The 27,380-nt window shown below is 44.6% G+C and overlaps 1 protein-coding gene across 2 annotated transcripts in view; it reads left to right on the forward strand.

The window, feature by feature from the left end:
- The first annotated feature begins 4,199 nt into the window (after positions 1–4,199).
- Positions 4,200–27,380, forward strand: part of SORCS3 (sortilin related VPS10 domain containing receptor 3) — a 266,625-nt gene continuing 243,444 nt past the window's right edge. The window contains exon 1 of one of the 2 annotated variants that reach the window (XM_090145482.1): positions 4,200–4,848. In XM_090145482.1, coding sequence (XP_090001608.1) covers positions 4,255–4,848 — 594 coding nt within the window. In that variant the 5' untranslated portion in view covers positions 4,200–4,254. Of the gene's footprint in view, positions 4,849–23,025; positions 23,320–27,380 lie in introns of those variants that run through there. The other variant, XM_090145483.1, reaches the window with a different exon arrangement.

The following is a 27,380-nucleotide window of genomic DNA, read 5'->3' on the forward strand; positions in this document are numbered from 1 at the left end:
GTTGTGTACCAGCAGAACAGACTGCCCAGAGAGGCTGTGGGTGCCCCATCCCTGAAGGTGTCCAAGACCAGGTTGGATGGGGCCCTGATCTGGTGGCTGGCAACCCTGCCTATGGCAGGGGGTTGGAGCTTGATGATCTTTAAGGTCCCCTCCAACCTAAGCCATTCTATGAAATGGTGGAGGCACTGAGTGCAGGTGATCTTCAGTCTGAGGATATAGGGATACTTCAGCTTTTAAAGATTTTTGTTTAGTTGGATTCAGGACTTTCCTTAGTAGACAAGAAAGCATTATCACAGAGCTGCCTTGTTTTCTAGCACCCAGATTCACACATAATAAATGGGTTAAAGTTAACTGAAGCAAGCATTGATTTTTCTCTTAGTATGTGTGAGATTTCCTTCCTTGGGAAAGCTCTAGTAGTGAGGGAGACATTTAGGGGAGTGAAGAGAGTGCAGTGTAGTTGAGACATTACTTTTTGTTTGCATCCCTCAATTTTCCTCTCATGATCTCTTCTCCCCACTCCTTTCTTTCTCGTTCCAGTAGGAAAGACTCCAGCTCCCATTCAGCACTTTTGTGGGGAGATGGTGACAGGGTGTGAGCAGTCCTGCAGGAGAGGGGCATGGAACAGAGATGGGCAGTGCAGGGTGAACCAACCAGAAGGGATTGGGCTGCTGGGGGGTAGGTCTATAGCCAGCAATGCAGGTATCGATGCTGAGGTTATTGGATATGTGTTGATGGAATTAAATCTTCGGTTTTCTTATTTTTTTCTTCAAATGAAAGTTGCAAAATAAGGGAGTGGAGGGGGGGGGGAGGGGGAAACATCAATGAAAACCCCAAATGATCAATGCTGCTTTGGAAGGGTTTGGCATGAAATAATAGCCAGACTCTATTTGCTTCTTACTTTAGATAGTGTCATTAAACTTCTTCCATCCAAATTATCCCCTCTGAACAAACATAACTTTTCCAATTGTTTCTCTCTCCTTAATTGAACCCAACTCCCAGTTGGTTTTAGGCATGTTCTGCTACTTTACATTTGTGCCACAATTTGCCTTCCAGAACATTTAATTTCTTGCTTACTTGGAAATCTAATGTGTTGCCGGATGTTATGGCATATGGTTGCCTCACATCAATTAAAAACCAACATGGTCTAACCGAATATAACACCGACCCCTGCTTCTTTGAATGGATGTTTGCAGCTGGGTAGGGATTAAAGCAGATTGTAATGGATTAGAGCAGGGATTAAAACAGCCTGTAATGGATACTGTGTTGGAGAAATCCATTTCTGTTCTTGGAGATAGACTGTGCAAATTGAGGGTTGTCAGATGGCCTCCTCCCTGACACCCTGCCATAAAAGAGGCCATGTTTGGAAACAAACCTGATATTCTGGCACAAATGGGAAAATCCCCTTTTCTGTGTGCTGGTGATGGGCACGCAGTTCGCGGATCGTGCAGGAGATGGGGGTGTTGCTCACGTTACCTTTGTCTTCCAGAGTAGGAAAAGGATTAGAGAGCAGTGTTGATTCTCGCCTTGGCACCGAGGCCTCTGCCAAGGACCAAAGGTTCCGAAGGAGCAGGTTTTGATAGACAGTCCTACATCATCAGTGGGTTTGAGCCGTGCCTCACTATCAAACCGTGATAAACAGGCTCAGATGATGGGGTTTCAGCATCTTCTTTAGATACACTTGCTCAGGTATCTGCCTGAGAAATGAGAGCCTGGGGTAATCTTGCTGACAGAGTATGAGATGGGGGTGATATTAGCTGCAAGCAGCTGCTCTGCAGCCTGCAGGGTAGGAGAGAGCTGCTACTGGGACAGCAGAAGCACTGCCCTAAAGTAAGTGCTGGTGAGCACATCACACAGAATGCTCATGGCATTCTGCACTATGTCCTGCACTGCTGGACTCTTATGGTGACAGAGTGATGTGGTGGACACAGAGTAATGACTTGCATTGGTAGGATTTGGCAAAGGAGATATGTCCACAAGTCCTGTTTTGGCATCAGTAGCTTGGATTACGGAGATGCTGCTGTACAAATGAGTGGCTGACCCAGGTATGAATAAAAACTGCATCTTAAACAGTGTCCAGCAAAGCTGAGAAGATATACATGACTGAGTGGGCTGCACAGTAGCTAAGCAGTGCTCTTACTATCCCCATGGCAGCTCTGTGGTGGCAGTGGTTCTGGATCACCATCCAGAGTTGTTCAGGAGCAGTGCTGAGCTGCTGCTGGGCCCAGAGGGACTGGAGAAACTTTAACCATAACTCGGGGACAATGGCTGTGTCACAGCAGCAGCCTCACTGTAAGAGGATGGCATTTGCTGGGCAGTGCATCCCTTTGCAGGGGACAGCAACAGCAAGATCCAGGGGTGGGATACAGGGCGTGGATGCTATGTATTCAGTCGGGGACACTGTTCTTGCAGTAGTCAACCTGGTAATGGAACTGCTATCCTTCCCCCTCCCTGTACTATGTCGTTCCTTTGCCAACAGTTGCAGAGTGCAGTCCTGGGGGCCGTGCAGCACAGTTCCAGCCCCCGGTGTGTGCAAATAGTGTGGGTGCTTGTGGATGGGCTTAGGCCCACGTCACTGCTCCCACACAAACAAAATGCCATCTCCTAAACATTTTGGCAGCACAATTTGAAAAGCCCATTCCAAGCCAGAAATAACATCCATTGAGTTGGGAGTGGGTGATTTGCTTCAAAACCCCTTCCTCCCACTTTCCCCTCTCCGCATTAGGATTTGCAGTTCTTCCAACCACCCAGCATCCCAGGCCCTCTTCACTCACTCCTCTCCAGCCCGAGGTGTGCAGCTAACCACAGGGCACCGGGTGGCAAGGACACCCCCCGGCTCTCCCCAAAGCTGCCACAGCAATCACCCATCCGTGCTCTGTCCCTTCACTCCTTGCCGGGTTGGGAGACGCATGTTAGGAGGGGGGAATACTGTTGAGCAGTGGGAATAGCTGATGCAGTGAGTGGGAGGCTGAACAGAACGTGAGTTATCGACACTTTTCAAAAGGAGAAGGCAAGGAGTGGTAGGAGGTCGACCGTGGGTTTGATCTGAAGGCAAAGTGCTGCCACGTTGCTGCAGCGAACCGCTCCGCAGCAGGGACGTGGCACGGACACGGGTGGCTCTGACGAGGTGACCCCTGGAGGCGGGGAACGCACGGCAGCCGTGGGAGGAGGAAGGCTGCCCCAGCGCACCGTGCGATTACTCACACCTCGTTCGGGGGCTGAGGCTGCGGAGGCTCCTCGGGTTCTGCCAGCAGAACGCACGAAGTCCTGCTGGGAGAAATGCTGCGCCGGGAGCGGCAGCGCTGCACTACCGTGAGCTGAGGAGATCCATCATCCTCCCTCCTTTTCCCTACACAGTCCCGATACGACGCTCCAGTGAGCTGCCTGCAGACACGGCCCTTTGTTGGTGACCCCAAACACGTGCCGCCGCTCTCCCTGCCCCGCCGGTGCCCACTCACACGGCCGGGGAGCGCCGCTCGGGACGGCCGCATCCACGCTGCCGGAGCCGGCGGCGGAGCGGGGCTGCTGCGGGGCTGAGCGCGCTGCTCCACGGCGAGAGTCAGCCAGGAGTTACTCATCCCAGCCTCCGCCCACGTACAGAGATAAACACAGGGTGAGGAATGCCTACAATGCTGTAAATACGCGCGCGTGTAAATAGACGTTCGGAGAAAAACAGTGAAGGACGGCTGCTTTGTCTCGGCAGCAGAACACGCACCGAATCAGGAGGACAGGGCTGGGTGATGCTCCCGCCCCCGGCCCCGCTCCCGGCCCCCGGCGGCGCGGCTGTGACTCGGCGCTGGATTTCAGCGGCGCTTGGCAGGGCTCGGGGCTCCTCCCCCCGTGTGGTGTTACCCTCTCACTTGATCAAATCCTTGAACGTGAACAGTTTCACTGAAAAGCACTTTTGAAAAAAAAAAAAAAAAAATTCCACCAACAGTACGGAACAGCATCCAACTACCGGGGAGAGAGGGATTTGTTTCTTTTTCCCTTTTTTTTCTTTTTTTTTCTTTTTTTTTTCCTTTTTTTTTTCTTTTTTTTTCTTCTTTTTTTTTTTTCCCCTCTGGTCACCGTCTCAGAGGCTGAGAAAGGGGGAAGAGAAAGAAGGAGAGCGAAAGAAAGAAGAACATTTTGCAAATAATAATAATTATAATTAGAAGCCGGCCCCTTTCTCCTTAAAAAAAAAAAAAAAAAAAAAAGCCCTAATCGCAGCGCCTCACCCCCTCCCTCTCGGAGCCCCCCGACTCGCTCCGCAAAGGCATGAAGGGGACTAACTGCTTTCCGACCTGCCACACCGTTTTCCTCGCCTGGATATGGCTCTTACTTCTCTCCTGGTGTTGCACCGGCGCCGAAATAACTTGCAGATCCTGCTCGTCTCCATCGCCCTCCTGGCCGTCCTCCTCGTCTCGCCTTAGGCAGGAACAGCGACAGCCACCGCCGCCAACGCCGCGGGGATTACGGAGCTGGCCGGGCGGCCGAGCGCGGGGTTCCACTGGGGCGGTGGTGACAGCGGAGCCGCTGCCGGTCGGGGAACCGGGGGGCCGCGCGGGGCCGCGGGGCGCGGAGCTCCTCTCGGCTGTGGCGGGCGGCGGAGCGGCCGGGAGCCGGGGTTCGGCGGCCCCACGGAGCAGGAGGAGCAGCGAAGGGCGCTCGGCGGAGGGCGGTGGTCGCGGGGTGCCCGCGGCCGAGGGGCAGCGCAGTTCCAGGGCTCAGCCCCGCGGTCCGCCGGAGGAGGGGAGAGCGGCGCGGCTGCGGGGGGCTGAGGAGCTCCGGCTGGGCAGCACTACCTTCGCACTCACCGGGGATGCTGCGCACAACCAAGCTATGGTGCACTGGTCCGGGCACAACAGCAGTGTGAGTACCGCCGCACCGCTTCGGGTGGGACCGGAGGGGAGGGATGGGGCTGCGCTCGCCCCTTCGGGTGCGGGCAGAAGAGGGAGCTCAGCGGGTGTTTTGCTCGTAGGGCCAGTGGGAATCGGACGCGTAGCGATCGCCCCATGCAAAAGAGAAAAGTTTTGCTGGGGAAAAAAAGGAAGAGGCACCCCCACCCCGCACCCTGCGCAGCTGTGCTCTGCGGGGTTACGACAGCCCGAGCGCCCCCAGGTGCCAGAGCCCGCTCCCTTCCTTGCTTGGGAAGACCCCCAGCTCTGCCCCTGTCCCGTGTGCTGCACAGCCGGGTCCCCGCGCTCTGTCTCTTCCTATGTGATGTACACCTTGGCATGCTTCGCTGCCTCTGTGCCGGGGGATGAGTGATGGGCAGTGGTGACGGAGAAGCCCTCCCGTTCACAGCTCTGCGTGCTGGCGACAAGACGGATCCCATGAATTCATTAAGGGGTGAAAAGCTCCTCAGCATGCTGAGGGATTCCTAGAGGAGGCAGGTAGTGGGAGCACAGGGGAAAGTTTGTGAAAAATCCATGGCATTTCATGCCTTTTCCCTGAAGTCAGTAATAAGGAGGAGCTGCCACATCCCTGAAAGTTTGTGGGGCTGTGGGGGGGCATCCCCAAACCCGCAGCGGTGCCGTGGCAGTGCAGGGCCCTCCCTCACACCCTGTGCTGCAACACCCGGCAGGTGGATGGGGACAGAACTTGCATTTTCTTTTAAGCTGGTATCACAAATGCTATTTCCACTCCGCTGCAAAGTCTATGAGCAGGCACAATCTAAAGGGCTCCTGGAAACCTTTATGCCTGGTGACAATATTCCCATTATTCTGATTACTGTAGCTCCTCGCTGCCTTGAAAATGCCTCTTTTATTGTTTTGCCGCTATTGGAAATGTGCATAAAGCAATTAGAGGCACAGAACAGATCAGCTGGATTTTCAGATATATCCCTCATGAGATTGATTAGTCATTAAAAAGCAAATGATCTGTCTATCTGCCTATCTATCTCTGCATCAGCCACAGCTTAATAATGTGCCATTCAACCACCTTCTTACATTTTTTGACTGGAAGTTTTTCTCTATTTATTATTTCTGAGGCAATAATGCTGACAGCAATGTAGATGTTACTTTGATTTAACCAATTTTTAAAGGCAGTTGTGTTTGCCAGACATGAATTCCACTCTCATTAAAGATGAAAGCAAACATCCAAGAGAAAACAGCCTCATGGTATATTTTAGCACTACACTTGTCTCTGGGATTATTTATTTTTAATATAATGTGGCATGTAATAAAGAAAACAACCTACATGCCCTCTCTTTTGTTTCATTTCAGTGCTGAATCAAAGGTGTTGAGCAAAAGAAGCTCCCTCATCCCCTCCCAGCCTGGATTCTGATAGTTGAGAGTATTTCTGATTAAAGTAGTAGAGAAAACTCATTCTACAGGCATTTGTTGGGGGGGGGGGGAAAGTTATTTTTTCTAAGATACAAGAAAATGATTTCACAAAATTCCTCCACCTTCCTCTGCTTCTTTCACAGAAATATGCCATTTTAATTACTAGCTTCATTTATTCTTTAACTCCAGATGACAGAGAAGGCATAAGTGATAAAGACAAACTTTTTGATTGTTCACGACTTTCCATTAAGATTTTGCACCTCAAGGTACCACGCACTGAAAGCTTCTGACTCAAAAGCATAAGGAAATGACTGGTGTTTGCTGCCAGTGTGGTGTCTGTGGGAAGGAAGAAGATGCACGTTAAGAAAAAATAGCGTTGCTTCTCGTGATTTTTTCTAGAGTGGAGTTTGGCACTGGGAGACTTTTCACTCCTGTCTTTTGGAGAGCACACACTGCATTCAGTGTTTAACTGGATTTTATTTTTTTTTAGCTGTATATTATATGACTCCAGAGGGACAGTTAAATGCTTGAAGCTGAGCCCTTTCATTTATTATCAGAGAAGGCTGACGCTGGTGCCTGATTCTGCTGCAGCTCAGTTTTTTTTCCTAGTTTTACTGTTGGGTTGGCTGTGGTGTGAGGAGGTCAATCAATTTGCCCAAGGTCACACAGGGAGCTACTGTGACCTCTGTTTAGCCACTTCTGTTCCCAATCTCTCACCCTAAGATATGCTAAGAAAGCATATGCTTTCTTAGGTCATAGTAGACAGAAAGCTGCTCGAAGCTGGCTTGAGAATGGCCAGAAGATTAATTCATGTCTTGTGACTGTGCTTGATGATCTAGTAGAGCACGTAGGACATCTGCTTGTTACTGCTTTTAGGCTACTGAAACAGAAAAGATGCAAATGGATTGCTTTTACCAGTTTCCTGTTACTTGAACAGACTTCATAACTGAGCCTTTTTGGCTTATGATTTATTAAAAACATGATCAATCACATTTCATGCCATGAAGCAGTACATTTCAAATCAAGCAGTGGCAATGGGGGTTTCCTAAGACTGGATGGATTTGGAAAGAAGGGGGGAATGATCGTTATAAAAAATCCTTTTTTTTTTTTTAATTGGGATGTATAGATGTACAGACATTATAGAAGGAGATGTTTGTAGCTGCTGTGTGTTCTGTTACCCAGAATATTTAGAACCTCCTGCAAGTATTTTACTGTTATTTTAAGAGCGACTCCCCCTCTTTTTCCTCTCCGCCTCTTCTTGCTCAAATCTCAATTTAACATATTAAACATATTAAAAAAATAATCCCTTCCAGGCAACCAACTTTTGTTTTCTCCCTTTGCAGATAGTGAGGTCAGGATTAGAATAGAGGCAAATGGAGATTGGGGAATTTGGGCTCTCTGCTTTGTCCTGCCCACGAGCTTTCTTTGTGACCTTAGGAAAGACAATTAACCCAGCTGAATCTGCTCTTCCATGTTAAATGAGAATAGTACTGCTTACCTCCACAAAGTGGTGTTGTGGAGCAGAATTTTGTTTTGTACAATACCTGAAGATCTTCAGGTGGTAATTACTAGGAAAATGCAAAAATAATGTTCAGCATAGAAATGAGGTTTGTGTTCTCTGTCTGTTATCTCTGGAGCTGCACTTGGCTTAATTCACTGGGTCTGATATAAAGAAAAGGTGACTTACACTTAAGAATCAATCTGTCCTATAGAAGTGTTTGTTGAGAGAGGTCGCTAAAGCTCTTGAGGGACCTGCTGTAGATCAGATTAAATGTTTTCTTGTTATGGCCTTTCTGAAAAAAGGAGAATTTTTAGTGCAAGCTAGCATTATTCTCAGAAGATCTGCAAGCCATTCTGTTTAAAAACCTTTCCACTCTGCACAGAGTACCAATGTGCCATTCAGTGAGCAGTTGTATCCTCTTCACTTTTTCCCCCTCTCTCTAGGTGGTTGTGTTATTGCATGAAATTTTTCCTCGTTCTGCTCACCAGATGCTCTCTCCAACCTTTCTGTGAAGATAATCTGATTTCTCAGATTATCCTTTTTTTTTTTTCCCCTCACATGTACCTAAGATAAGGACCCACAAAAATAAGCAGCATCACTTTTAATGTTGTTACAGCTTTAAATCTTGTTTCTTGACAATAGTGTTTTTTTTTTTTTTTTTTTTTTTTTTTTTTTTTCTTCAAGAGAAGCAGTGGATAAAACACTCAGGTTGCCCTGTAAATGTGATCCTTAGTGAAATGATATGCTGGGACACCAGTTGTCATTAGGTTTCAGAGTTATCACTGATGAATGTAACTGTTTGTAGGAAGTATTTAATTCTGTCTATGCTTTTTTGATGGAAGCCCTGCAAGTTCAGTGTTTTGATCTGTTCAATGTAAGAAGCAAAGAGTTTTGCTTCTAGTTTTGCTAGTTTTCTTTTAATCTCTAGAAGATGTTTTCAGTCCATTTTCCAATGAGTGGCCTCAGCTTACGACCACAGTGTGCTTCACCCACCCCAGTATGCATTTCCTTTCTTTCTAATAACAACTTCAGGCCAAAATTCAGACTAAAAGATGAGAATATGTGCCAGAATGCCACAAAAAGAGAGGACGTTTGCCTAAGGCACGTGTAGAAGTTGCACTGATGCTTATACTACGATCCAGGCTCTGGAAGTTGGAGAAGATAGGATGAGAGCTGGTAGATGGCTGGACAGGGTCTTGTTTTATCATGCCACCCTACTGCTGGCATTTCTAGAGTTAGCATGATTGTGAGATTCACTCCAAGACTGGGAATATGAGAAGTCTTAGGCAGAGGAGTTTGATGAAGAGGTGGCTAATAATACTATAGTAGCCAACTGCTACCTGAAGTAGAATTAGAAAGATGAAGCTTATCTTATTGATAGGAGAGCATGTAAAGTGTGACAACAGACCCAAAATATGTCCAAGTGGACACTGAAGAAGAGCTCGGTCTCAAAGAAAGTGGTGCTGCAAGTCATTAGAATGGCTTTTAAGGCTCAGATAGACATGATCTGATGGTGATAGACCTGTCCTGAACAGGGTTCTGTGTTTCTTTTTCTCCTGCCGCCAGAGATCCTTTTGCTTTACCCTGTGCTAGTTCTGAGGGCTGGCAGTGTAAGGCAAATTGTCCAAGTGAAGCCTGTCTTTTCCGGGAATGATTCTTCTGAATGCTGTTGGCAGTGTTCTGGTGTGATCTGCTAATGTACTGGTGGTTTGATGCTGAGACATTACTCACTCCCATGGTGAATTACAAGCTGGGGAGGTTGATGGGCTTGCTGCCTGCCAGGTAGTTTTTCATTAAGATGACTAACAATGCAGTGCACAATGGGCAGAAGAAGGTGGGCAACATTTGCAATTCCAAATGGACTGCTGTGCTTGGAAAGGATGAAGGGAAGAAAATGAATCTTTAGGCAGGGAATGCTGCAGTTAGTTGTCAACCATGGATAACTGCTCCAATAGTCCAGTTGGATTCCAGTCTAAAATGTTTACTCCTAGACTATAAGACAGTGGTAGAGCAATCATATTAATTTCACCGAATTTGGTATATATTTTAATTGCTATTCTAGACTGATTTTTCTCCTCTAGTGGCTTTTGCTTATGTTGAGGTCTTGTTGACACTGAAGGGACACCAGCTGTGTCACAATGTCTTGATTCATTTCCATTTCTCCTGTAATGAAGTTTGCCACTAAAGCTATTCTACAGGACTTTGACAATCCATTTTAAATTAATATTCCAGCGGGAAAGATGGAGAAATAGAAATGAAACCCCCATGGTGCAATTGCTTTATGGTTGTGTTGAGTCAGTAGAGAGGGAGAAGGGCATCTGGAAAGGATTCTTTGGGCTATTTCTCTCCAGGCTGGCTTCATTGTCAAATCAGGTTGATGCCTAGTTGGGCCATGTTGTTGCCTGCGTGCCTTGTGAAGTTGGCCGATTCCCCAAACCATTTCCCTGCTCAGAGCAGCAAGTTGTTGGTATTCTCATAGCAGTATCCTTCCAGGCTTCAATAATTGGATTCAGAGATAAAGTCTTACATTGGTGGCTAAGATTTCACAGTGATTTGAGTGCAAACAGACACAGCTATGTGATTCCTTTATTCACTTCTTTAAAAATGGAAAACATTCTCCAATTAGACGACAGTATTTTGAAAATGAGTTTGAACAGAGAACTAATGGTAGGCTAGAGAAACTTCTCCCAAAAGATAGTTGTGATAAGGCAAATATTTTTCTAAAATGCAAAGCTACAGGAATATGAAACTTTCTGAGAGTTTCTGATTTTATAGCTGAATTTGTGGCAGAGATTTTAGAAAAAAATATGGAAGCAGTGTTATTTGAGGAGTAAAACGCAGCTTAAGTAAGCAAAGATCTTTAATGTTGGTTGTATTAAAGGACACTAGGAACTGGTGTTGCAAACAGTCGAGAATTTACTTGTCATACCACAGTGTCATGCTCCTTCAGCTCCCTGAATCTCTGTAGATGGAACGCAGAACAGTATGTGCTTACCTGAGTTCAATGATCTCTTTTCAAGATTGAAGGCTAAACCTGAGCTCATGGTTGGGATTGGTTCCAGGGCAATGGCAAGAAAACTCATCAGCTATGGATTTAGGACTTGAGTTTCACTGGGGTCTGATCAAGAGTGAGAATCTGTTTTGAAAGTGTGGAGTCTGGCCTGCCTCTAATCAAGAGCATAAGTTAAATAACATATTGCTTGTGCAGTATTTAATTCTGTATTGCAGAAGTTCTCCAAAGCAGCAAAATATATTTAGTTGGGTCCTTAGTGTAAACTGATGTGAGATTGCTCCTTGGGTTACAGCTGCAGGATTGTGGGAAGATGAGCTTCCTTCCCTTTCACTGGAAAATACTGCTTTGCTGACGTGAACGCTGTGCCTACAAACTTCTTGGTTTGATTAAACTCTCTGTAGAAGCTCAAGGCAAATATGTTCCCAAATCCCTACTTCCCCTCAACATTCAGAGAAAATTGCAGCATCATTTCCTATGCAAAAGGAAGGGTGTGGCAGTATTTCCTTTCCTGAATTTCTAGGGTACTGTGAGACTGAGGGAAGCAAATAGTTTGCTGGGTGTTTGAAGAGGATGGCTGTATGTTTCAAATGTATTTGATCAATAAACTGCTGTAGAAATGTTAAGGTCAGTCCCAGCCCTCGTCGCCAGCTGAGTCCCAGCACACAATAAAAATCAGAAAAGGTTGATGCCGAATAATCAGAACTCTTTCTTTCCTCCCTCTCAGTCTTGAAGGGGAGCTGATTGGTCTCCCACTGGAATGAGTGGCAAAGCTGTCTCCTATTCATGCAGGGTCTCTAATGCTGGGGCCGTCGTGCTGTTTTCTCCTCTTAGCATTTGGATATGTGACTTAAATACTGGCCAGGTGGATCTGCAGAATGCTACATGGCCTCCATGCCCAAAATAGCAGCACTTTTAATTAACTCCTGCATGATTTGGGTCCCCTGGGGTGCGGGCTGTAGGTGCTGAGTTGCTGCTGTGTGAGAAGCAGAGCTGGGCACTAGAGGGAGTGTGGGCATTTGCTAAAGGAAGGAAAATACTGCAGCAGGTGGGGAGGGGAGCCGGGCCTGGGAAATCCACACTGGAGAGACAGGCGCTGCTGAAATATTGATATGAAAACCTGCTTGGAGTCATTGACTCTGTGAAACTCCTGCTATCCGGGGTTCCCTCTACGACGGCAAAATAATCTTAGTGTGCACTCGGCCGTGGTGAAGCATCTTTCCCTGCCTTGCAGCTGATACCATCTCTCTTTTGTGTTTTCTCTAATTGCTGCTAGGCTTCTTCCTGGAGGTGGGAGCCCAGGGTCTCTCATCAGCTCGGCTCCCTGAGCCCTGCAAGTGCCCCTGGCATCCCCCAGCATGTGCCAGTGGTGCTGCTGAGCTGGGAGAAGGGTGGTATTATCCTCTGCTGTGCCGGTGAGCAGCAGTGAGTACACATCACCTTCTCGATGCAGTGCTTCATTTTGTATCTGTGAGTAGCCCCCAAGGATGGCTGCTGATCTGCTCCTCTCCTGTACCAGTGGAGCTTTTTGCTGAGGGCTAGGTGCTTTCATTGTCCCTTTCCCCATGCCCTATTTACAGAAGATAAGCTTATCCTGGTGAGTCTTTTCCTCTAAGACTCCACTATAAATGCAGATGTGGGATCCCCTGTACAGGAGAGACGTGGACCTGTTGGAGTGCGTGCAGAGAAGGGCCACAAAGATGATCCAAGGGATGGAAAAATATCTAAAGGGGGACTATAATAAAGAAGGAGATAGATTCTTTAGTGTGGTCTGTTGTGATAGAAGGGGAAATAATTTCAAACTAAAAGAAGGGACACTTAGATTGGATATAAGGAAGAAGTGTTTTTTTTTTTTTTTTTTTTATAAGGGTGGTGAGGCATTGGCACATGTTGCCCAGAGAAGTGGTGGATGCCCTGTCCCTGGAGATGCTCAAGGTCAGGCTGATCTAGCTGCAGGTATCACCGTTCATTGCAGAGGAGTTGGACCAGGTGGCCTTTAAAGGTCCCTTGCAGATCAAATGATTGTGTAATAAATTGATGAGCATGAGGATGTTGCACAAATCTGAGTGTTTAGTGCTTCTCTCCTTTTCTTTTGTGTGACTGTGGAGGAGCAGAACGGGCTGGAATCCATCCCAGCCACTGCATGGTAGGACAAAATAACATTTAACATCTCAGGAAAAAAGGTTGTGCTTACTTCTGTCTTTGGGACTAAAACAGATCTTTGGATGTTGGGAGAGATGGGATTGAGCCGCAGCAAATCATTTACATCAGGAATGTATGAAAGGCCTTAGGATCCTAGCAGCAACTGCTCTTCTGCTGTTACAGACAGTGTGCCAGTCTGTAACATGCGGGTGATGCTGGTATGTTTTTAGTGGTCAGTGATGCTGCTGCTGTGCTCCAGAAAGGCACTGAGCCCCCTGTGATCATCTGGGAGTGAGGTAAGTGGGACAGAGGACTTGAGCACAGAGCTCCTGCTGTCTTTCTAGGCTGAGAGAAAGACATGGGCTAAGCTCAGATGTGCTTCCTCAGAGTGACAGAGGAGAACAGGGTATGTGCACGGGTCATCATCATGATTTGTGTTCTTGCCATTGCACCTAATGGGGTTGTACACTTCCCCCTGCTTTGGCTCCCCCATCTACAAAGGTAGGTAGCTAACTCAAATGTAGGGCTGTTGATGAAGCTTGATATGGATGACGATTTGCAAAAGGGTGCTAGGTGGAAAGGAATTTATAAAACATGATTATTTAGCTCTTATCAAAGATGCTTGAGAACCTCAGGAGTGTAGAGAAGAAAGAATGAGAGCTGTAATTGATTGTTAGCCATTGTTTGTGCCTGATTGGAAAATCCCCCACATCTGTGATCAGTAACCTTCATACAGGTAAACAGGGCCTCCTGGCTGTAGTTCTGAGCTGCTTCTGCTAGAAGATGGAGAGAAAATCTTTCTATACGAGGTGGGTGTATGAATTTCTGTGCTCTAGATTTCATATACTTTATGGTCAAGCCTCACCAATCCTGTGCTTACAGCATAACAGTGGTGACTGTGTACATAAAGATCTTATGCAATTTCCTTTAACTGTACATTTCAAAGGTTACTAAGAAAGGTAAGTAGTGTTGGTTGTTAATTTTATTTGGAGAAATCAAGGCATGGCAAATAGGAGGAATTTGCCCCTAGTTGTGTTGGTCAGAACCAGAGCTAGAAGGCAAGAGTTCTGACTCCTATCCCTTATTGATATGGCTTCTTAAGGATAAAAGTTTTGCTTTACTTTAGCCATGATGTAGCTCACATACTGGATGCATTTTTGTGTTTAGAAGAGTTTGTGTGAAAGAAAGAAAAAATGGTGAGAAGAGAAGCTAAGAGTGGAAAGAACTCTCATTAATAACAAAGTGGAATGTGCTCAGCTAAAATCATTAACAGATTGATCAAGTTAAAGCTCTGAGAATTTCTGGCTGAAAGTGATTTAAAAGTATCTTCCTCTGCAGTTCTAACCCTTTTACCAGTATGGCTTCCCAGACTGAGGTACTTAATTGTAGTACCTTCAGGCTGGAAGAGAGCTGATATAGTGAGGCTGTGAGAGCCATGAATTTGGGCTTCCACTGGAAATACAGAGCTGAAAGAGGAGCCTTAATTGTTTTATGATTCTGTGATTTTGGATGATGGTAGTGGCAGGACATATATGTGTCTATGAGCCTGTTTGCTTTTGTGTTTTGTCGTGAGATAATGTATTAGAATGCAAGGTTCAAGGGTCTTGTTACCTTTCAGAGATATTTTCCACTCTTTGTATTACATCTCCCAACCCATATGGAAAAGTTGCTGCTCAGCCTAAGGTGAAGGATTTCTAAAACTAAATCTTCTTGCACCCTTGAGTGGGTCCTGGACTGGATTTCTCCCATGCCAGTCTTCTTTTGAAAGATGGGGAACTGGGACAGTACATAATGCCCTTGTTATGGTGCCTGTAGGAATGTGAGTGGGGGTGCAGAGAGGTGGTTGGGACACTGCATTTGGTCAGAACTGCTATCTGAACCAGCATAAGCTCTGTGTTTGCAATGAGACAGGGTTTCTGCTTCTGTTTGGGTATTTAAAGGCTGATGTAAAACACGAGTGTGAGCCTGTGAGTGAAGGAGCATGGTGACCTTGTGCACAGGAAGCCTTGCACACAGCATGTGGCAGGGGAGGGGGCAAGCAAGCAAGCCTGTATTGGACAGGAGTTCTCTGAAAACCAGATTTGCCACCTGGCCTGAAAAATGGCTCACCTGTGAGGATGAAAACAGATGTGATAGCCATGCTGTTCTTGAGAGAGAATGAATCGTGATTCCAGTGTGCTTTGGTAACTGTTGGAGCAACATCAGGAGAAAGCCCTGTGGATTCACAGTGTCTGGATCAGGTGTTACATAGATACAGACACCAGGGCTGGCAGCTCTACTGCCATCAGCCAGACTTGTCTTAAATGGAGAACTTCTAAAAAGTGTGGGATATAAAATGTGGCAGGGGAAGGTCCGGTTGTCGTACCTCGCTGGCTTATGGTTTCTGCTGACATTTTTGGTGATCTGATCTAGTAACAGCAGTGAATGTTTGCCTATCTGGCCTGTGGTAGCTGCCTGCTCTCCAAAACATAAAAAAATAAATTAAAAAAAAAAAAAAAAAAAAAAGGCTGATCATCTTATCTTCTTAAGCATCAGAAACTTGCAATCTATTATTTTTAACCAATTTCTGTTCCAGAAGTTCTCTCTGTGTTTTCTTTCATCTCTGTTGAGACCCCTCTTGCAGCTGCTCAATTGGACAAGAGAACAGCTGCCCCTTGGTGTGCTTGGCTGAGTGTTACAGATGTGCTTAGGCAGCGGTGGTCTGCACAGCAATCAGCCTGAGTTCTGCCAGCTCTGAGAACAGTCACTGGGTGCCTTATGGTTCAGGCCAGGTACTATTTTGGGATCTGCTTCTCCACTCAGCTGATCTATATTTATTGAACTTACAGGAATTCTGTGCTGTGACACTTTTTCCCTCTCTGTTGAATTCAGTTCAAATTCATCAATAGATCCCCAAATTATTCCTCCCTAGCTAACACGTGAACAGACAGACGTGATCTATTGCATCCAAAGCTGAAGCCTGGTTTCTTCTTGAAAGCAACCTAAAACACAACTACAGTATCAGCACTGAGGAGGCTCTAATTTACTTAATTAATATTGCTCTCTCTTGTTTTTTGCCAGCCTGCTTGAAAACTGTTCCTTTAATCAAAAGGCAGCACTGCTGGCAGTGTAGCATTTTCCAGTTTGCTTGTACTGCATCTCTTTGTTCCAAGCTCAGTTCTACACTTGCTTGCTTTTAATTAATTAAAGATTATCTTTGTAACTTGTTCCTACCTGACATGCTGCAAGTGACAAAGCCTGCCTTTCTGAGTTGCACTGAGGGCACATTCTAATGGCTTTTAGCTGTGTGCACGCACACTTTAATTTGGGCTTCCTGTAATGCTACTGGAAATGGAAAATAAATTGGATGAGGGAGAAAGTGTTATAGTAAAAACTTGCAGAAGAGATAAGGAAGCGGATCTAACTCTAATACTGAAGAATAAGATCAAATGATGTGCTGGTCAGTTTTCTTTGCTTCTTCCTGAACATGGAGCCAGATGTTTTGCTCCCACATGATGGTCCCTGTGGTGAACTTGTGCTGGCAGACAGTTTTGGCTACAGGGGAGCTGGTAGCTGTTTCAGGTTCATCCTTTATTTAAATGCTTTCCCTCTGGAGTCAGCCTTGTGCTTGACTTGTATGGATGCGTCTTCCTTGTGCATCCTTTTGCTATGGCAGCTTTTGCCCTGGGCAGGGAAGAACAACAAACCTCACAGAAGGAATTAGCACTGAAAGCGGTATGGGAGGAAAAATCTCTTGAGTGAGGCAGGCACTTCTACTGGCAGCCTGTGCAGTATTTTGATGCTGTGTTGCTTTGCAGCTAAGTAAAAACCCCCTCTGGGAGAGAAGGGAGGAGAGCGATTATGTGGAGTCAGTGTGTTAATGCTGGGATGTGGTCAGTTCAGGTTAGATGTGCCATGGCTGAATGATGTTTGGAGGTGTCTCAGACAAGAGCTGGGCAGAGCAATGCCGTCAGAAGGCTGTTCTACTTACTTAGGTCAAAATAGTTGAATGGTTCACTCTCACCTGCCAGGGTGTATAAATTGCTGTCATGCAAGCAGGAGCTTTAGACCTCTAGTTAAATGGTCTGTCCTGGCATTAGTTGTAAGGATAGAAAAGATGTCAGTAAATACATTCAAGGGATGCTGTTCAGCTCATGCTCATGGCAATTTTATGCTGGTATTGGACTGACGCAGCTTGATTTATGCTAGTGCCAATAGGATTCTAATGCAAGTATTTCTGTATGCAGTCTTTGTTTTGCCAGTGCGGGTTTCTGTGCATGTCTTCTGCTTCCTGTTATTAATTTTTCATTGTTCTGGAGTTTTGTTTTCTGTTTTCCTGAGCCTGGAATGGTGGAAATGTGTTGCTTGATTGTGAGAACCATGATTCCATCTGTAGCTCGAGGGAGGGAGACCAAGGTATTGCTACAAAGTGAACTACTGTCACTCTCCCTGTCTTGCATTGGTGGGAAATCAATTGGTGGAACATTCATGTGCAAGTCAGCTGGAGTGCACTGACGTAAACCTATGTTGCATATATTTGCAATGTGAACATGGATATTCTCTGGCTACCAGGGATTTAGGTGCTGTAAGATGAGAACTACTGATCTTGCCAAGTCTCAGCATTTTTGTGCTACTTCTAATGAAAATCCAAATATTTTAAACATTTGTGTGCTGGCCATGATTCTGTGTTGAGATACATGTCAGTTCCTACTGTTCATGGAATTCTTCCAAGTCTTTCAGGCAACTGTGTGCTCCCAGTTTGCTGCTCACAAGGGGCTGCTGTTTTGAGGGTCCCACCCTCTTGCTCAATGGAAGTCTGGAGAGTGGGCAGTTTGTAACAAGCTAGCAAGACAAACTTTTAAGAATTGTGCTGTGCAGTGAGGTGGATGTAGCTGTTAAGGTCGAATGACTTCACAGCACAAATGGGCAGCGCAGTGAAGGTGGTCTATTTATTAGAGTGAGTTCCCATTAACTCCTTTCCTTGACAGGTTAAACATCTGTAGACATTTCTGTCTCTTGTCATACAAGATCAGATTAAAAGCCAGAGAATTCTTTGCATTTCTGTCAAGTTTAATAGGCTTTGGACACGTGCCCAGGAACATAAGATCAGATGTGCTGGACAAGACCAAAAGTCCATCTATTCCCAGTGTCACATCTGACATTGCTCAGTAGCATGGCTGTTTCTGACATTCAATTGTCTGGCACATCTAGCATTTGAAATCTAGCTTACACAGTACTCAGCTTTGCCAATAACTTGCTGCTCAGCTTGGTACTTTTGAATGTGCATGGAGTAGCTGACAGAAGGCAAATACCATGAGCTTAATCCCCGACCCCCATCTCCATCCTGATGACTTCCCCAAATCTGACTCAGATTAAGCATAGACATGCATTCTGATGAAAATTAAAGCCACCCTCTTTTTAAAATAATTCTTTAAAGTATTTTTGTATAGAAAAGTTTCATTTAAATGTTTTAAATGAAATATAATCATATAGAAATAAATTCAGCACAATTTAGTGGCAATATTAAGATATGCTGGCCTTTTTACTTCTGTTTTAAAAGTCGTGCTAGTTGTCTCTACCACTCTGATTTTCTGCATTATGCTGTATCTTGGTATGCAGTTGGTAAAAAGAAGGTAGCCTCTTCTTGGATGGAAGCAGTGAGCTGCATAGATTATAAACAGGCATTAATATCATCTGATGATGGCCCTCTTAGTAAGACTGTTGCTTTTCTTAATTACAGGAATTACTTGCTGATGTCAGTCTGTGAGACAACAGGGCAGATGCTTACCTGTGGTTCTGAAGGTTGCTCCAATGTAAAAGTTACACTTGGCAGTGGTTGAGGTGTGTTTTTTGTTGTTTTATTATGAATTTGGTAACATTTTTCACTAATAATAGCTGTTGGCAAAAACAAAATCTCCCTCCTCTTCTTAGTTCTGATTGGAAGCACACCACTCCAGGGCTGGGAGGTGTTGTGTTCAGGAGTAAAGAGGAGTTATCAGATCTAGATGATTGGTCCCATTTTTGGGATCCAAGAAAATATTTTGGCAAATGCATTTATTTCTACTTGTGCAAGTGGAGAAATATATGAGCTCCTCTGTTATCCTTTATATTAACCACTGGCGAACTGTTTCTGGTTGTTCTTCGGTTTTCCCCATTCAGGAGAGAGAACTGACCTCCTCTGCAAAGCCTTATTAAACTGGCTGGTGGAAAAACTGGATGAGCACTGCTGTTTACAAATAATGGCAGTTGAGGTTTGGGCTGAGATGCTTTCTCTTTTTTTTATCTTGCTGAGAATAGGTGTTGGCCACTGTTTAAGGCAGGCAGTAAAATAAATTTGAATCTTTCTGTTGTATCTTTCCAATTTTAACCTTGCCATATAATGTAAACAACATAAGAGAGCTGTGATGCTTGTGGCCTGTGTAGTTGTGGTCCCATCAGTCTACAGGGGAGCGTGGTATAAAATATTCCAGTTGAATTCAATTTCTGATTTGCTTTTTGAAACGATTTTGTTTCTAAATGGAGCTGGAGATTTGTCCTGGTGCTGCAAGGAGAGTCCTAGTCTGATTATTTGAAATGAATTAGTTCTGATGAAATATTTAGCCCTTAAACAACACATTTAAAGTAGTGAATTACATTTTATTTGTTGATGGCTGTTACAATGTGATTTGGAGAGGAATTCTGCTAAAGTGTGCTATTGTGGTATTGCAAAATATAGTAATGAGTACAATATTTTGTTGAATTATTAATATCCACTGTGCCTGCAGAACTGTGTGTCAGACTTCAAATTTATTTTTATCTGAAGATTGACATGTGGCATTGTTTTGCTCTTTTTGATAGCTTTTCAAAATATTTTTGTTAATTTGAGGGACAAAATGGGAAGCAGGGGAGATGATAAGAGTTTTGCCACGCTTAGCTCAATTCCTCTCTGTAAAGAAGCACACCTAGAAAAGGGATGAAATATTCTTTCTCTTTGTCAGACACAAATTCCTTGCAGAGGAAATATTGCAGTTAAAGGGAAAGATCTGTGGGAAAGCCAGGCAGAGGATTGATCTAGGCTATGCCTCTTGAGCAAAACACCCTTGTCTTGCTGTTCTCTTTACCGCAGCTGGCTTTTTAATTTTCTTCATCCATCGCTTGATGGTCCTTGTCAAAGAAATCTTTCTAGGGCACTTCAATCTCTGTGGACCTTCAGCCAGGACAGGCTCTAACCAACCTAATATTTGGCTTCAAGTCAGGGACTCTGCTTGGGTCAATTCATGGTGGGGGCCTTGTGAATGATGGCAAACCCAGTTTGTGAGACCTACCTCCCAGCCTGGGAGTGGTACCATTACCTACTGCTTTCCTCAGCAGTGCTGAGATTGCTCCTGGATGTTGGCTGACCTGTGCTTGGTCTGGTGTGTGGGCACTGGTTTTGCAGTTGGTATCCCCTTAGTACAGTGGTGTTCCACGTTATTGAACACTTTTCCAGAGATATGGGCCTGGATTAAGGGATAGGATGGCACAAAGATACTTGCGGCAGTGTGGATGAAATCGCCTTCTCTTGGGGAGGAGGGACATTTAGCCAGATAAAGACAGACCTTAACGTGTCAAGTGTTCTCTGGACCAACAAGTAGGCCCTGATCTGTTTGGTTTTAAGGATGGAGCAAATGTGTTATGAAAATAAAGGTCTCTCTTCATTTCAGAAATTGTTTTTCTGCTAATCCTTTCAGTTAGTTGTCTGAAGTCTCCTGGTTTTTCTAAGGGCAGATATTGCTACATTCTCACTTATTTACTTCCCTTCACTGGCAAAGGTTCCCTGCCCAAAACTATTGCTCTGGGAGTATCTAGTAAAGCTACTTGTCCAGCTACCCTCTTGCCCTATGGGGTGCCTCTTGCAACTGGGAAAAGATTGCAGGCATGCTTCTTCATTTCTGGCAACCTGAATGTTTTCTTCTTCCTCCCAGCATCTTTGCTATTTTATTTAATTTTCCAACTGAAACTGTCTAAAGGAAGTCTTTGATGAATATTTGTGCCTCTCCTGAGGCACTTTGAAAGATTTAATTCATGAGTCTGCACCTGGAGATGCATAATACACATCTACACCCTGTTTGATAATAAATTGCAAACTCTTTGAGAAGGAGGTTCAAGTAGCAAAGGGAAAATGCTTTTAGTATCCTGGGCTTTATGGGGTGCAAAGCTTGAGGATGAACTCCTGGCTGTATATCTCAGAGAAGAAAAGCTAAGGTGATTCTGAAAGTTGCAAAAAGAGCTTTGGTCATGTCTGAAGTCACCTGGAACAAGTGAGTGCATGTGTCAGATAATCAAGTAGTGTAAAAGCTCTAATAGGGTCTGTGTAGCAACACACATACATATTTCTTTTGGAAAGTAGGGTCCCCTGAAGTTGCCTGTGGTAGGCTGTGGAACCAAGTGACTCCTGTCCATCCCCATGTCCTCTTTAATCTAGGTCCCTTCTCTGTTTCTGTTGTGTTGTCTATATCCATGGGTAGCCAGCAGTGAGGGGGAAATGACAAGCATTTCTCCAGGGATGACTCAGCTTCCCCAGGGCTTTGCACAGCTTGATTAGCTCTTGAGCCTCAGGGCAGTGCATGGGGAAATCAGGGGTCTCAGCTGGGCTCCCTGGCTGCTGGTACGAGCAGTCCCTCAAGTCATGTGGAGGTTTGAGTGAAATTAGTTGCATGCTGCAGGGGGTAGGAGAGGCAGGTGCTTTACAGGGCCAGCTGATGATTCAGTTGGCTTTGAACAGCCTGCATAAGAACCAAGCACTGGGGGGCTGGAGCTGACTTCAATCTGCCTCAGGTGTTCAACTCACAGAGAAAATCTGTGAAGAGGAAAAGCAGATATCTCTTCTGCTTGTGACTAATTAGGAAAATTGGAAAGAAGAGAGTTGGGGTGGCAAGTGACAACAAAACATGAGTCTAGGAGTGCTACAGAAGCTGGAATTCAAATAAGGACTCATTGGCCATAGGGATGTCGGGCACTCTTCAGTTAGCTTGCATTATGCTCTTAGCCGCAATCATTCCCCAGGCTTTCTCATGCTTGAGGGAGGAGTGTGGTCTTGTGACTTTAGGTCAGCATGGCTAAATGCTTCCCCATGCTGAGCCAATGGTCTCCTAAGCTTGTTAGGTTCCAAGCTTCCATGGATTATGCTGACATTGAGGCAGTAGAATTCACTGAGAAGCTCAAAGAGAGAACAGTTTTCACAACAAATTTACCATGGGAGAAATCTTGAAGCTTCTGTTTAACCACAGAGGTGTTTCTCTGGTGGTAACAAACATGTGCCACAATGACTACGTAGGGAGGATATTTGGATTTGTCATCGGCTTCACAGGGTGAATAAAAACACTTCAGCACAGAGTCAAAGCTCTGCAATAAAACAACTTTCCCCGGTGTATAGGGGTTTATCAGAGAGAACTGATGGTAATAAATAGGTGAACTGGATCACAGGCGTAGAAGGTTGTATGTGACAATTCTGGACTATAAACAGATGATACGTTGAGTGAATACACCATCTTGATCCCTCTATCTACTTGTAGCAGATCTATCCTGGTAGCAATACCTCTCTGTTGCTTATCTGTAACACTTCGTTCTGGTGCTTACTGCTTCTGTTTTGCCATCAGACATTAACAGCCTGCTTCCACTTGCTATAAAACAGATTTTGCTCATCACTGCAACAGGGTATGATGTAATCACAACCACCCAAGGCTTGCTGTGAAGCTTTGCTTACTGAAAAAATAAATGGGAGTTGACTCATCTTTCTTTAGCTTTCACTTTCATTGCAGTCTTAGGCTGTGAAATGCTCTCACGGGCTGATTGTCTCGGCACAGATATTACCCATCTCTTCTGAATTTCCAGATGTCTAGTTATGTGTATTTATATGCACGTTACTGAGAATGCAATGGAATCAAGTGGTTCTTGCTTGTCTTTCCCTGTTCTACACTGTGAAATTATGGATACAGGGAAAATAGTCTGCTTCCAGGCATGGATTACTGATTGCCCTTAAGATGCAGCCAGCTGGGTCTGATTTGAGTCAGATGCTGGGGGTGTGCAATTCCTTTCAGGTGTTAGAGCTACAGCAAGCCTTAAGTGCAGAGAGGAAAGGTGAGGGGGAGATTAGTGTGATCCATGCTACTTCCAAGCTGTTGTTCTGCAAGTTAAGCATTGTCCTTTAGAGTGTTATCCTGATGCTACTTAAGTAAATTCTGTTTTAATAGCATCTGTAAAGAGTTAGAAGTATGCAGCCTGATGTGTCTCTGGTTTGGCTCTCAAGAAAGCACTGGAAGATCTCAGCTTTTCCTGGAGAAAGTCAAGTGTTCGTCTGGATTTTGGGCAAGGCAGAAGCTGAATAAAGCAGAATGAATTTCTGGGCTGATGTGGGGGCATGTTCCATTGCTCTGATGTTGGTGTTCATAGAGAAGCAAATAGCAGTAAGTAGAATGGGTATTTTGTTAGGAAACTACATATTAAAAATTCATGCAGAAGTATCTTCCCCAAATTGCTTTATTCTTTTTGCAGCTAGAAAGAGGAAGAAAAAAGAAGGAAGGTGCAATGAAAAGATATTAAAATGTTTTATTAATATATAATCTAAAGTGACTGTACTTCTGGTATTTTTCATTTTTAGGTGGCATCACTGGAAAAATATTAAAAAAAATATTAGTCCTACGAAAAAGTTCACATTACTGTTTAATAGTTTTATGGCAAATATTAAATGAGAGAATTTTTATTTAAACAGCTAAGCCATACTTATTCTCATTTTAAAACTAGAACTGGAACCAAAGCTACAAATCTTTTGAAGAGGGAGAGTGATTACAGAATTCCTATTGATGTATTTCTTACTGTGTTTGATTTTCCAGGAAAATACAAAATTTCTTGGAAAGCCTTAGTTTTAGTCAAAGGATTTTATAGCAGAATACTTCATGGCTTTTTCTTAGGAAACTGCTTTGGGTTTTGATTGCTCACTGCTGGAAGAAGTGTTTTAAATATTTTGAGCACTTTTAAAATTGTGTTTTTGAAAATGGGGAAAGTGTTGAAATTTTAAATGGAAGCACAAAATACTTTCCAGTCTGCTGCAGTCATAAATAAATCTGTCAACTTCTATAATCTAAGCTAGAAAGTTTAAATATCAAGTATCATGTGCTGAATGTTTATATTGAACTGCTTGCAATCAATCCGCAGGGTCAACTTTTAAAATGTCAGAGGTTTGAATAGTGTGTGTTGACAGGAAGCTGAGATTTGCTCAGAGCATTCATACACAAAGATGCCACTTTCCTCGAGTATGATGCGTGTGGCAGATTGGATACTTGGTCCTTGCTGGCAGCATCTCTTAAGGTATTGGAACTGTCTTCGGAGACTTCACTGTGGTTGGGTATGGAGCACTGGAGCCAATTTTCAGTTACTAATGCATCAGCTAGGTGCTTTGGCCCTTGGTACTTTTGAAATTATTTTTTTTATGCTGATGAAGGAGAATGTTTGCAAAATCAGGTGAAGCGATGACTATTTCAAGTGAAGTTCTGTCTAGCCTTGAAAAATTGGGAAGGAATTTAATGTGCTTTCAGAGCAAGGGTGCACAGTGGTGAAACATAGGATTGGCAAGCTTTGCAGGATCTTGCCAAGCTCTGATCTTGAATTTAAAAGCAAACTGTTTGCTGTCATGCTGATTTCTCAGTCTCTATGACCTAACTTGGCCTAACTGCAATGGGATTTTTTTTCCCAAGGCCCAGGGTGAAGCATCTGAGCTTAGACTGATACAGCTGGTGATGATGAGAGAAGGCTGGGGGACACCTGGTTCCAGTCTGCCACCAATCTGTTTGCAATGCTAGCCAAGTCTCTGAAGGAAACTGAGGGATAACACTGCTCTCAGTCTGTGCTTTCCTGTACTGATCTCTTGAAGACAGATTGGCAATCCTGTCATTTCCAAGTGGCTACTGACAGAAGGTAATCATTTGAGTACTTTTGAGGCAGATTTTGGAATATTCTTCCTTTGGATCACAGACCATAGCTTATGGGACAAATCTGTACTGTGTGAGCCAGATCTCCAGCCTGTTAATCCTTGGTGAGTTTGGTTTGTTTTCCTCCCCTAGCTTTTCTTGTATTTAGATATATTTGTTAATAAGTGGCTGTACCAAGTCCTTCCTTAACCCAGGCTGGAAAATGATTCACATTGGAGGTTTCTACTGCAGAGCTGGGATTCCTGTAGGATGGGAATGGGAGCTGCCCGCAAGGACTGAGGCATCTTATTCCTTTGGGATTTCTGCCTACTGGTTAATGTCCACTGAGAGCTTCTGTTGCTTGACTCCTGTATGGAGCTAATAATCTTTGCCCAGAGAGTTCAAGGTCAGCATCCTATGAATGAGATCCCCCAGGCTTCTATCTCCTCTCTCTCCCCAGTACTCTATGAGGTATGATGCCCTGGGTGTTGGGAGAAGAGCTACTGTTGAGGTGTTACTCAGCGTGTCGTGGGCTGTGCTCTGAAGGAGTTGAACTGCTCTTCTCTGAGCCTAGATGTTTGAGAACATGCTGATTAGAAGTAGGTAAAAATAGCAGCGTAGGAGGATGCATGCTGAAAGACTGCCTTAAGTAGGCAGGAGAAAATAGAATCTTTGTTGATTATCTACACATGCACACGTGATGCTGGGAAACTCCACAGGGAGTTGAAAAATGCAGCAGCCTCTGGTGATCTCCTCGAAGTACTGGTGGGATGGTCTGTGAAATGTGCTTTACAACTTCAGTCGTCATCCCCAGCATGTCTGGCTCAGTCTTCTGTAGTTTGTTTCTTTTCCCCACCCCCATCTGCCTGCTCTGCCAGAACCTTTTCCCACCTCTAAAATCTTTATTTCTGGAGATACTTTTCCAAGAAGTTGCTCCTTGTCTGCTCTTGGAAGCGAACTGAATAGCATGTCCTGTGCCAGCCTCATCCTTGTCCAATACGAGTCTAATGTGCTCACATTAAGTGTGATGGCTATTTCGTGGTGCTGGATGATGCTATTGAACAGAAGTCAGAAAGTGTGGGGCACTGAGGAAGGGGTGTACTTGGGATTCTTAGGATTTCGGTACACTTTTAAAATTTTAAATATTTGAGATGAGACATCTGCTGTTTGCATGTTAAAATTCTTTGGTGACTGACCTTATTTGTCGCAAACTTCTTAATGGATCTTTATCAATTACTTTTTCTCCATGGTACCTGGCAGAATACTGAGCTGTAAGGACAGTTTGTGGAGATGATATGCTGCAATGTATGAACCTTCCCCCGTGTCTGCTTCCATCCTCTAATCTCTTCTGTCCTCATTTGCCTTCCTTAGCGGCTGGCTGTTGTGTGTCAGTCTTGGCTGTCTGTCTGCATGGCATGTCTCCACTCCCTTTTCGCTTCACTCATTGCTTGGCAAACTGATAAATCTCATCCCAAGCAGATACTGCAGCAACAAAACAAACAAAATAACCCAAACTTGGTTGTGTTCATATAATGTCATTTGTTGGGGACTGGCAGAAATCAGCAGTTATCAGCACTGCCCCCTGCTCAGGAGTGAAAGGTAACTTATGTCTAAGGAAGTTCAGTTTTAGTGCTATAGTCAGACAGGAATACCCAGAAGTGGGAAGCATCTGCAGGAGAACAGGAGGGCAGTTGGTGGATTTGGGTTTTGATGAAGGGCTCAGAAAAGTGCTGAAAGCTTCAAGGCCTCACTTTCTGCTGTAGGTGCTTGGAGTTTTCAGAAATAGCTCTCAGTTTGGGATTTAGCAAACCTTTGTCACTGTTAGCACTCAAAATTAAATCTGTTCTGTGAGCAATGGGGCAAAGAGTTAAGACTCACAGCGCCAGCTCTGGCCAGCTAAGCATCCCAGAGACCTTGAAGTCTCAGAGGATTTCATTCCTCTGACTGTCCATTGGTGGGAACACTTGAGTGTTGAAAGGGATTCTCTTGATATAGGTGTTCATGAATTTGGGTGGCTAGGGAGGTGTTGAGGCACTTTAAACTTTAATTGTATTCCTTCATCTAGACAGTTGTGCTGATTCTTTGCATCCACTTCAAGCCTTTAACTCTATAGCAACCTCGTACGAATGTTGGCCTCTTTCGCATCTTTCACTGCATCCCAATTGAAGTGTGCTGGAAGTGATCGAGTGATGAATTTTGTGGAGTCTGAACTTCTCATATATTTTCGTGACCCGCTGGCCCTTCTCGGATTAGAGCCCATCCTAAAGTAATGCAAATTTGATATTTTTGTGGGTGTTTTTCCTTGCTCCCATCCATTTGCTCTCTTAGCCAAGTAGTGTGCATGTTTTTAGGGTTATTTTCCTCAGCAACAAGGATTTTTTTTCCTCCAATAATTCAATGGAAGCAAGGGAGGCTGTAAACCACTTGACATAATACTAAAGTATTCATATACTCAATTTCTATGTCTTTGAAAAGAAAATGCAAACCTGCAAGTATGTATTTGGGTTAATTATCTGGAGAAGAAATAATTAGCAAGTACTTGTGGGTTTTTTTTGTTTTTT

This window comes from Phasianus colchicus, chromosome 8 (assembly GCF_987193195.1).
Source record: "Phasianus colchicus chromosome 8, bPhaCol1.hap1.1, whole genome shotgun sequence".
In the NCBI taxonomy this organism is placed as follows: domain Eukaryota; kingdom Metazoa; phylum Chordata; class Aves; order Galliformes; family Phasianidae; genus Phasianus; species Phasianus colchicus.